General features: G+C 41.1%; 1 protein-coding gene across 6 annotated transcripts in view; it reads left to right on the forward strand.

Annotated features, from left to right (window-relative positions):
- Window positions 1-12,149, forward strand: part of LOC119966295 (tensin-3-like) — a 533,488-nt gene that overhangs the window by 191,907 nt on the left and 329,432 nt on the right. For all 6 annotated transcript variants that reach the window (XM_038797763.1, XM_038797764.1, XM_038797766.1 and 3 more), the window contains one exon: window positions 7,480-7,594. In XM_038797763.1, coding sequence (XP_038653691.1) covers window positions 7,480-7,594 — 115 coding nt within the window. The remainder of the gene's footprint in view (window positions 1-7,479; window positions 7,595-12,149) is intronic.

Consider the following 12,149-nt stretch of genomic DNA (forward strand, 5'->3'; position numbering starts at 1 on the left):
CTCCCACAATCTAAAGAAGTGCAGGTTAGGTAAATTGGCCATGATAAATTGCCCTAAGTGACCAAAAAGGTTAGGAGGGGTTACTGGGTTACAGGGATAGGGTGGAAGTGTGGGCTTAAGTGGATTGGTGTAGACTTGATGGGATGAATGGCCTCCTTCTGCACTGTATGTTCTATGTCTCTGGAGCTGTGAGGCAGCAGTGCTCACCACCATGCCACCGGCAGGATGTCCGAATAAAATCCATCCCCGAGTGTCAGCAAATAATTCATCCATTGGAAGTATTATGGTTTCGTATTTGTTCATGGGATGTGGATGTTGCTCACAAGGCCACCAATCTTGCTCTGATGAGTATCTAAACATATCTGGTTTTCAGAGTTATTAATGGGTGGTGACCAGTCATGGAAACTTTGGCTGTTTGTTTCTTCTCAGTCTAAACCAGGAGCACTGACATTATTTGTAACATCCAGTTATTGTCCTGGCTGAGGCCTGTTGATTGGGAACAGCTCACAAACTGATGTGGAAATCTTGAACCTGTATTTTGCATTAGTTCCACAGGACACAAATCCTTTATACACTGAACTAATGTGGTATCTTTTTGCATGACAGTTTTTCCATCTGTCAGCTGGGGTTCAGGGTGAAGGTGCAGATTCCCTACGCTTCCATCAGTTTTATGGTGAGGTATGTACAACCAGCTCCATTTAGGGGAGCATTGGTCAGGCCTTCTTCCCAGTCTTGTGGCACAGATTGAAAACTGTGTTAAGTGTGACATGACGGCAGGCAATCTCATTCAATCACTGTATCGAATCTGACTGTGGTGCTTCACTGTACTACATCACAGCGCTGCCATTGCAGCTTTTGCGTTCAACCAAACAAAACTTGGCAAGTCATTCTCTTCTGCTGTGTCTACAAAGCTAAGGGAATTGGTTGTATTTCATTGATTGATGCGTGGTTCGGTGCAGGAGTTCACAGAAAATATTTTGCATCTGAAATATTTTTCATTGTTGCCAGTGATGTATGTGGGAAGAATTCTAATGTGAATATAAATGCAAGCAGGGTCACGAATCTTCTGCTCTAATTGAATGTCGTGAAAAATTCATCACAATTCAGATTTCTAAATAAAGTATAAATATTTGGTTTGAAGAGTTTTTTTAACTGCCGTCTGAAAGCCAGCTGGGCATTTCACAGTTGTACCAAAATAAAATTCTGAAAGCTTAATTACTGTAAATTTTACTTTGTCTGGCAGGAGGAGATTTACTAATACCTTCATATCATAAAGGACCCTTTCAGCCTTCACTTGATTGAACCTTCTTTGCAGTTCACATATGTGAAGGTCATGGTAGGGCATCTCCTTAACAAAAACTAAAAGGAGAGTCTGTACTGTAGGAATCATTATGAAGGCTCTTTTTATGACCTCTTTTCTTAGATTACTCTACATTGGCTATTTCAGTGAATGTATAGCAAGAAGAACAGAAATCACTATTTTTTTCCAAGCTAAAACAGACCAGGCAATCTTAACATACTCTTACAGTATTTCAATTTATCAACACTTGACGATATGCTATGTGGAAAATGGGCTCAGTGGGATTGGAGCCTTTGTTGGTAAGTCAACCAAAGAAAGCAGCTAAAAGAAACATGCACATGTCTGAGCAGTGAGATTTGAAGCTGAGAAGCCAAAGCTGTTTTCCAACAAATTTTGCTCTAATTATAAGTTGCTGAATGGTAGACACGATGTATGAATACTTGGCATTGTGTACTTTGTGTTGGGAATGTTGCAGTATGGTTTAACATGTGAGAAAGAGGGTATTATTAAATTGATCGTGTGAAAAGAAAAGGCAGACTCTCAAACAGTTGTTCTGGAAACTTTTCACAAGACTTTTATGGTGCACATTAGATTTCTGTTGTTTTGTATGAGGCTGAAGTGAAAAATTTAACCAAATGTGGATTTTATTTTTAAAAAATAAATTAAAAGTGCTGCCAACAACCAGCAGCAGGTCTGGCAGCACCTGTGGAGAGAGAAACAAAAGTGAACATTTTGATTCTAATGTTACACTTTGTCAGTGTATTTCCAGCACTCTTTTTAATTTCAGTTTTCCAGTATTGATAGTGTTTTGCTTTTATTTTTCTAGAGTATTTTATTTAGTTTACTTGGAAGGCATCTCAATTTTCATTGTACCTTTCCAATGATTCTGGTTGAGTTGATATTCTATCTCACCTCAATAAATATTACTCCAGCAACTGCTCTTCATTGTGTCCAGCATATTCTCGTTTGAATGCTTGTACTTCATGTATATATTGGCCGCACACCATATAGATGAAAAGTTTATCATGGAACTATTACTCATAATCTATATTCTGTACTTTCCTCTTTGCCTCATTCAAAAAACTGGACCTGAAATTAAGCTGTGGAGTACAAATATTTATTATGTTTCATTGAATTTCCTTTTACTATTTTACTGTTGGCTTCACCCCATTTAAATTTAAGGTGCTGTAGTAATGGGTAGAGGAATTGTTAGCATCGCCTGAGCTAATGGCTCTACAGTAAGTGAATAAGATTTGTACTAGGCTCTACTGATTTTGATGTTCCAACACTTGGGCTATATTTTGCATGCTGCAGTAAAAGGCATTTCCACTTCAAAGAATTATACAAGCTATATCTCTTGGTCGGTTGGAAGAATTCTACATTGATTGACTCTTATCTATGAAGGCAGTGTACTATTGTAGGATCAAAGGAAATAATACAGCTTTATGCATGAAGTCCAGATATAATTTGTAAACATATTTACAGCTTAAAAACCACTTACCAAATACAACTTAATATTTTTAGAATCTCCATAAAAACAAGCACTTGTGCTTGAGGGGGTTGTTACACAGATGTGCAGTGCCCAAGGTTTGCCCCTAAACAGAGAAACTATAAAATTCAAGTTAAAACTCCCTAGAACTTTTCGTGATTTTGGCCTTGAACCTTGTCTGTAGATCCATGCTGTCACTGATCTGTGTTCTGTTTTATGTAACCAAATCCCGTGGATTTTGAAAACTCAATGGTTATGGAATTCCTGCCATTCTGCCTGAGAATACATGGGAATATGTAAAATGAGGCACTGTGATGATGAACAGAGTAAGCTTTTTGTAAAAGCTGCCGTGTTAAATTACGCTGCAAAGAGTTGGAATGTGAATAACAAAGAACAGACTTGGCTTTGTCACTTAACTTTGCAACATAAGTGATGGGGAGTACTGTAAGTATAATCGTTTCACGTCCATCGATTCACATGCATATAGAACGCATGAGAACAGTTCTATTTTCTTTCACATGAATTAACTCCAAAGAGTCATGGACTTGGGGAATTTTAAGTAATAACTTTTTAAAAACCCTATTTGTGTCTTGGCAACATCTTAAAAAGGGAATTAACTTTACCTTCGGTGTGCTAACTTCCTTTGCTAACTTGCCTCGGCTTCACACACAAATTAGTGATGTTCGCATGTTAGATTTTTTTGTTCACAATTTGTACGTTTTCACCAATGTACTGCGTATTTCCTTGCACTTTTGTAACACACTATCATCATAGAAGAAAACATTACAGAATATAATTGCGGATGGGGGTGAAATACTTCAGGCCAGTTTCTTCTTCTCTCATCCTCAGCTTAATTAGTCGGGCAACATTTTTGATAAGGGTTGCCCTTCAGTGCGTGTGTGTCTGGGGGCGTTGTGTATTCACAGATTAATTGATCACCACGACTCTGCTTGATGCTGTTATCCTTTTGCTTTCTGTATGCATCTTCTCAGCAAGGGCCACTCGATTGCAATCGGGAAGGAAAAACGCACCACTAATTTTTTTCAATCTAATTCAGGGACACGAGAACAAATTTGAACCACTGGCAAAATACACTTTGCTGAGACCAACTGATTCCATACAAATCAGGGATTAAACCTGGGGTTGTTTGGATCTCTTATGGCTCAGCAGCATATTTCATTTACTCATTTAGACATCAAGATTAAAAATTTGGTCAAGCACAAGTAAGCCAAAATAAATAAATGTCCAAATTTCCTGCCGTTTCTGTCATGTTCAATTATTTCCTGATTTTCACTGTAAGTTAGCACATTAATGGCTCCTCTTGGGGTTAATTTTATTAAATGCAGATTTCTTGGAAATGTACATCCTAACTAACATGGGGTCTTAAAAGATGTTGAATCCTCATTGTAAAACACTGAGCTCCTGTTCTGTGCCATGCCATCATGGGAAAATGCTGCACCAGGCACTTTCCCACCAGGCGGGCAAAAAAAAAATCCAGATGGCCAGTCACTCTTAATAGGAGCTGTAGTTTTCTTAATCCTTCAAATCGTACAGTACAGATGGCTACTTCCTAATGACTTTGCTGTTCTGCCTTTTTTCTGAGAGGAAGAGAGAGTGAGTACCGTTGAATATGCCATAAGACATAGGAGTTGGCCACTCGGCTCATCGAGATGCAGAGAGATGTAAGGAATATCAGGCCAGAAGTGAGAAGAGGCAAGCAATTAACGAATGAGCTTCAGAACATAAAGCATTAAATTATAAGTAACCAACAGGACAGGTTAAAGGGCTCCTGGCCATGCTTGATTTGCCTTTTGGTATAATCTAATGTTTTCAGAGTGCCTTATGATGACTTTCTGCAGCTAAAAGATAATGGGCGGTATTCTCTCTCTCCCCCTCCCCCCACCCTACCTCCTTCCGTGGCTGTCCTCAGAACCCCTGCGCCATGTTGGTGAGGGGCCGGCGCGTGTAAGCAGTTCCATGCGCAGGAGGCCGCAGCCCAAGTGCGCATGGGCAGGAATGAGCTGCCCAACTGCGCATGTGTGGGTTGGCGTGGCGCCCATGAACCGCTCCAGCGCCCTGTGGGGGCCAGAATAGGTCATGCCCGGGCCCTGTTTGCGCCATCGTGAAACGCAACGCCGTTCACCACGGCGCGGGCACTTAGTCCCGGGAGCGGAGAATCCTGCCCAATGTGGCCAATAGCTAGGTTGGGAGTCGAAGTCTCAGACATTTTTAAAATCGGTTGTTGTTGCGGATGTATGTTTTATTCCAATACTTGCTCTTGCATTTATGAATAAAAGGGAGTTTCCATAAGATGCATGAGTGACTTTTGAATATCAGTACCTCCTAATCTCAGTTTAATAATAGACCCTGAATGTGGTCAACCACTTAACTGGTCCATTGATGGATACCTCCTACATTTTCCTATCACTTCTAAAGACAGAAAATACGGGAACAGCAAACCAATATATGTACACTAGAATGAATGAGTGAATGGGTATTTAAATGCTCAACAAAACGGGCATTCCGAAAGAAAAAATGATATCAATAAAATACTTTTTTTTTAAAAACAATAAAATCAGAATCCCTGTACAAGACATTCATCTCTTTTCAGTTAAGTAACTGGGCTTTTGAATGAACCGGTTCTTCTGTGGATCTAGTGGATCTAGAAGATGAGATATCTGTGGGTAGAAGGATTCAAATTCAGCCATAGAGTTCAGTATTATTGCTAGAGCCAAAGTCTGCAGAATCTCACAATTGGTAGGCAGTTTCAGAATTCCAGAAGACAAAAGCTGCCATTGCCCATGATCAAAGGCACCATGTCGAGAGACTATTATGTGGATTAATGAACAATTTATCTCTCAATGTCAGAATCTGAAACATATTTTGGATAACGGGTAATTTACCTGGCACAAAGCCGCTTTGAATCTTGAATCACCTGGTCCAATTAGATAAACTGCCCATCATACTTCATTTTAAACTGTAGCCATTAAACTCTGTCATGCCTCCTCCATCCTCATAGCTTGCAAAATATAAAGGAGCTCATGGAGTTTTTACATCTCCAAGATTTACAAAAAAATCCATTCAGCGCTTTTTGACTACTTCCCTTAACCACTAAACCAAACATCTTCCCTCTATTCTGGCCCTGAACCTATCAATCTATGCCTTATCACTTCTTTGTGCTCTCTCCAAGCTTTGACACCATTACTATTCAAACTCCCTTCCATGCCAATTTTATCTGGTATTGGTCTCCTTGGGCATTGTCCCATACGGATACAACCTGTTGTCTACACCATGCTCTTTAGAAAGGTCATTCTTGGCCTAGGCTGACAACACCGCTGCCTTCAGCCTTACTTTCCCAGTCATTGTTTCTGAACACGTTTTGCTTTTTGGATCCATCTTTAACTTGGCTGCAAATCACATTTTAATCCCTCCTGTCAGGTTTAAGCCTTTTTCAGAGTACAGAGCAGTCCTAATTAAAATCATGAGTGATATTCTCTAACTGGGATTGTGGGACATTATCTCTCTTTGACCTCACTGCAGCTTTTGATCCAGTTAATTACATCCATCCTCCTCCATTGTCCAGATCTAGATTGATGGAATCATTTTTTGCCTGGTTCCACTCTTAACTTTCCAGTCTTAGCCAGAGCTTCTCCAGGAATGTTTTGTCCTTCTTCCCTATCCCCGTTACCTTCAGAGTAATTCAAGGATCTATCATTGCCCTTCTCTTAAGGGGCAAAACTAAGCACCGATATGGGTTCAGCTTCAACATGTATACATGGCATCCAGAGACACCTCATCACCACCTGTCTTTGACCCTTTCATTGTCAGACTCATCCAATATGCTGTTTAAGATCAGTCGCACCTTTCATCCACTGGGAAGACTAAAGCCATTGCCTATGGCCTCCAACACAAACCACAATGTCTCTCATGCTATCTGGCCATTGTTTGAGGCTAAAGCAAACTGTTTGCAGCACGCTATCATGTTGTGAACTGGAGTTTTGACCTCCGATCTCAATTGTAACCCTTGCCTGCTACCATCTGTATAATATCTGGAACCTATATTCCATTCTACACCCAAATGGGTTCAGATTCCATAATGGCTCAAAAATGAAATTCTCATTGTCGCATTTAACCATCAACATGACTCTCAGTTCCCCACTTCTTGCCCTATTCTCCACCCCTATAACTCCTCCCCAGTACTTACTGGCTATTGAGTATCTTTTTACTCATTGATCACTGAGCTCTTTAGGTCTCAATTTCCTGAATTTCCTCCTTTCCCAAAGCCAATCTTTTTGTGCCATCTTTTGCCAGCCTTCTGCATTACTCCATTTTCGGCTCACCATCCATTTTTCCTTGTGCTTCCATGATGTGCTTTGGGAAGTTTTTTCCTTGCTAAAGGTGCTTCCTTGAATGTAAGGTGTTACTGAGGGGCAGCTTCTATTCTAAGATATTGTGTGAAAGAAAGACAGAATTTCCACACTGCTTTTGTCAGGTCAAATGCATAAGCTGTCGACTTATTTCTGTTGAAGCTTTTAATATGGTTTGAGTTGAGACTTGTGTCATTCAGTACCATTGTCAATATTTTAGTTGTGACTTTTTTAAAAAAACATTTGTTTTAAAACTTTATGAATGTAACTCCTGTTTTCTCAAATGTGTACTGAAATTTTTTTTCTAATGTTTGATTTTTCAGCCTGAAGAGTTAGTTTCCAGTTCCCATACATTCAAGAATAAGACTTTCAAAAAACCAAAAACCTGCAACATCTGCAAACAACTCATCAGCAGCAGTCAGGGCCTTTCTTGCAGAGGTGAGTCCCCAAAACGCACCATTACTTACTTGTACGATGTTACAATTATCTATATTTTTAATTTTAGTATTATACAAATATGTAATCTATAAATCCAAACCTCCACCCACGTAAATGACACTTGGGTCAGGGGTGGAACATGGGTTTCAGAGAATATTTGATGTAAGATCCTTTGAAGGAGAATATTTTAGTATATATGTTAGAAAATAAGGCATAATCAATGACATCGAGGGACACAAATAAAAGTCTGTGCACAAATTGAGTAAAGCAGAAAACAAAACTTGATCATAGTGATCATAAATATAAAAGAGACAAAGGCATGGGATTTCTATTTCTCTGCATGTCCTTGGTTTATTTCCCTTTATCTTTGTTGTTCTTAGTATTTTTTTCTGCCTAACTGCCTTTCCTTTCAAATTCCATTGCGTTTTGAGATTCCTTGTCCCCCTTTCCACTTTCTGTTTTATTTATTTGATGCTAAAACCCCTTAGTTATGCATTAAATGGGGCTATCTATGTAGGTATTTTGGTGGTTAGCATGGCTATGTAGGTACACGTTCTTTTCTGATGCTGAGTGTTACAACATATTGGTTGGCTGACATGCGGAGTATTATGTTAAAGAAATTATACTGGTTGGAGATGTGCATAAATGTAAATGATGCTCAAGGCACTATATCTGGTTTGCCAAGCAGAAGAATGAACTTTTAGTTAGTGTTTGAGTGACCGATGCATTGCAGTATCTTGCTGCCTGAGTGACCACTGGTGTCCTTAGCAGTACATAATGATCTTTATTAGTGTCACAAGTAGGCTTACATTAACACTGCAGTGAAGTTACTGTGAAAATCCCCTAGTCGCTACACTCCGGCGCCTGTTCTGGTACACAGTGGGAGAATTCAGAATGACCATTTCACCTAGCAAGCACGTCTTTCAGGACCTGTGGGTGGAGACTGAAGCACCTGGAGGAAACCCATGCAGACACGGGAAGAACATGCAGACTCCGCAGAGACAGTGACCCAAGCCGGCAATCGAACCCGGATCCTTGGCGCTGTGAAGCAACACTGCTAATCACTATGCCGCCCACTTTGATACAGGGGGTCAGTTATTATTTAAAATAAATTTGGACAGAGATTTTGTATTTGTTCCTCAGTGCCTCTTTTGGTATATTTACTATTACAGCCAAGAAAATGGATAACCACTGCCAACAAATGAGTAATGCTCAGGACAACACAGTCTGGTGCAAAATGAGGTTCTGGGTAAAATTTGTCATAACTAGAGTTTCCAACTTTCGTCCTGGAGTCTCAAAGAATGAAGGATTTATCTCCGAGGCACTACTGCAAGCAAATTGAGAGGAATTTCTCATGGCAAGCAGAAAAATGTTTTGTCAGTTTTTCTTCCCTCAGTCTCCTGAAAGCTGACAAAAGGCTGCAGTGTAGAGTGGTCATCGGCCAGCGTGTTGATGTGAGGTCTAGAGTTAGCAATGGGCACCAAGACTAATCCAGCTCTAGCTATAGACAGTGCTGAAATATCAAGGGAGGCAAGTAATTATTCAAGGGAGACCAGAATTGTGGACACTAGATCATAGAATCATAGACTTTACAGTGCAGAAGGAGACCATTTGGCCCATCGAGTCTACACCGGCTCTTGGAAAGAGCACCCCATTTAAACCCACACTTCCAACCTATTCCCGTAACCCAGTAACCCAACCTAAACATTGTTTGGACACTAAGGGCAATTTTGCATGACCAATTCACCTAACCTGCACATCTTTAGACTGTGGGAGCACCTGGAGGGAACCCACGCAGACACTGGGAGAAAGTGCAAACTCCACACAGTGACCCAAGCTTGGAATTGAACCTGGGACCCTGGAGATGTGAATCAACTGTGCTAACCACTGTGCTACCGTGCTAATGATAAGGGCATTAAATCTTCAAGATAGTTACATTGGGGCAGCATGGTGGTGCAATGGTTAGCACTGCTGCCTCAAGGTACTGAGGACCCGGATTGGATCCCTGCCCAAGGTCACTGTCTGTGTACACTGTACATTCCCCCTGTGTCTGCGTCAGTCTCATCCCACAACCCAAAGATGTGCATGGTAGGTGGATTGGCCACGCTAAATTGCCCCTTAATTGGGGAAAAAAGATAGTTACATTGGGCTCATGCTTACACAGATAAACTCCACTTGGGAATGGACTGATGATCTAATATTGCAAGTCATCAAAAGAACCTTTTCTACGAAGCATCTTCATAACAGTCCTCAATTTGTGTAGTTCCTTGTCCTACTGACAATTTAATTTGATTTTTCAGATTTATCTTTCCACATGCTAATTGATGGCAGTTTTCAAGGCTGAGAAGTCTGCATTTTTTTAGCCTTTCCTCAAAGAGCCAAATGGCCTACTGTAGGATGTTGCCTGGCATGGAGGGCATTAACTATGTGGAGAGGTTGAATAAACTCTGTTTGTTCTCCCTGGAACGATGGAGGTTGAGGGATGAGCTGATAGAAGTCTACAGAATTATGAGGGGCATGGACAGAGTGGATAGTGAGAAGGTTTTTCACAGGATGGAAGAGTCAATTACTAGGGGACATAGGTTTAGGGTGCGAGGGGCAAAGTTTAGAGGAGATGCGCGAGGGAAGTTTTTTTACACAAGAGGGTAGTGTGTGCCTCGAATACGCTGCCAAAGGTGAGGGTAGAAGCAGGTACGATAGTGACGTTTAAGGTGTGTCTTTACAAATACATGAATAGGATGGGAATAAAGGGACATGGGCCCCAGAAGTGTGGAAGGTTTTAGGTTAGATGGGCAGCATGGTCAGCGCAGGCTTGAAGGGCCAAAGAGCCTGTTCCTGTGCTGTAGTTTTCTTTGTTCGTGCTTCTAATTTTCAATTCAGGCCACAGAAATGTGGGGTAGCAGCTGTCTCCCAACACTTAACATGGTACTGAGGGTATTGCCAGTGGTTAACACTGTTGCTTCACAGCACCAGGTTCGATTCCGGCTTGGGTCACTGTCTGGGTGCGGAGTCTGCACGTTCCCCCCGTGTCTGCGTGGGATTCATAGAATTATAGAATTTACAGTGCAGAAGGAGGCCATTTGGCACATCGAGTCTGCACCTGCTCTTTGAAAGAGCACCCTACCCAATTCCACACCTCCACCCTATCCCCATAACCCAGTAACCCCACCCAACACTAAGGGCAATTTTGGATACTACGGGCAATTTTGAAGACTAAGGGCAGTTTATCATGGCCAATCCACCTAACCTGCACATCTTTGGACTGTGGGAGGAAACCGGAGCACCTGGAGGAAACCCACGCACACATGGGGAGAACGTGCAGACTCCGCACAGACAGTGACCCAAGCCGGGAATCGAACCTGAGACCCTGGAGCTGTGAAGCAATTGTGCTAACCACTATGCTACCGTGCTGCCCATTTCCTCCTGATGCTCCGGTTTCCTCCCACAAGCTGTGCTGTTGGGTCATTTAGACATTCTGAATTCTCCTTCTGTGTACCCGAACATGCGCCGGAATGTGGCGACTAGGGGATTTTCACTGCAACTTCATTGCAGTGTTAATGTAAGCCTATTCATGACAATAATAAATATTATTATAACCAGTATGCATTCAGCTTGATTGAGATTTGTGTTTCATTGTTTAGCTATAGAATACATGCTGCTATTGGCTTTGTTGTTGCTGCTTTAAATTACTTGGGCAAAGTGTGAGGTCTGCTGTGACTGCTAAGTATTTTTGAACATCATTTCGAGCTGTACATCATATCCATTTTTCTTCCAGTTTGCATTAAAAATCTAACTGTAAGTCATTGTTGTAAAATAAATGAAAGTCGACACACTTTTAATTTCTACCCAATCAACACAACTTTTATTTCCAAACCTTTAGCCACTTGATATCGGTACCCAAGATGTACCCTGAATTTGACTTTGACTAATGACCCTTCATATGGAATTTGATCAGATGCCTTTTGTCAAGTCAGTAATGTGATTATAGCTTAATAACCCACCGAAGAGTCTAAATCCCAAAACATACAGTCACCATTGGACTGTGAAAGTGAGTAGAAAGCAAGTTGACTTCAAACATGGAAAGCCCCATTTCTAATCTGGTAGAATGACCTAATCTCGGTGGCTATTCAGACTTTACTGCCAATGTTCCCTCCAAGAATACATAATTGAACCGACCATGAGCGTGAGTTACATTTTTAAAGGAGCAGAAATCAGATTTTAATCAATATTAAAAGCGTGGGGGGGGGGGGGGGGGGGGGGGGGGGGGTGGGGGGGGGGGGGGGGGGGGGGGGGGGTTCGTGATTGCTAGGTTGTAATTTAATGGATTTTCTGTATTTTATTATAAACTTGGTGTTGCCATCAATAACAAGTGCAACGCCTTTGCCATTCATTGTGTAACTAATAAAATAATGTTTGAATGGCTGAAAAGATAAAGCTGGCAAAAGGTCACATGGAATAACACTAATGGCTTTATACAGATGCACATATATCCTATACAAATGTGACACAATGACATTGCAATACTGAATCAGCAGCTACCGTTGTGGATTATTAA

The sequence above is a fragment of the Scyliorhinus canicula genome, chromosome 5 (genome assembly GCF_902713615.1).
Source record: "Scyliorhinus canicula chromosome 5, sScyCan1.1, whole genome shotgun sequence".
Lineage (NCBI taxonomy): Eukaryota > Metazoa > Chordata > Chondrichthyes > Carcharhiniformes > Scyliorhinidae > Scyliorhinus > Scyliorhinus canicula.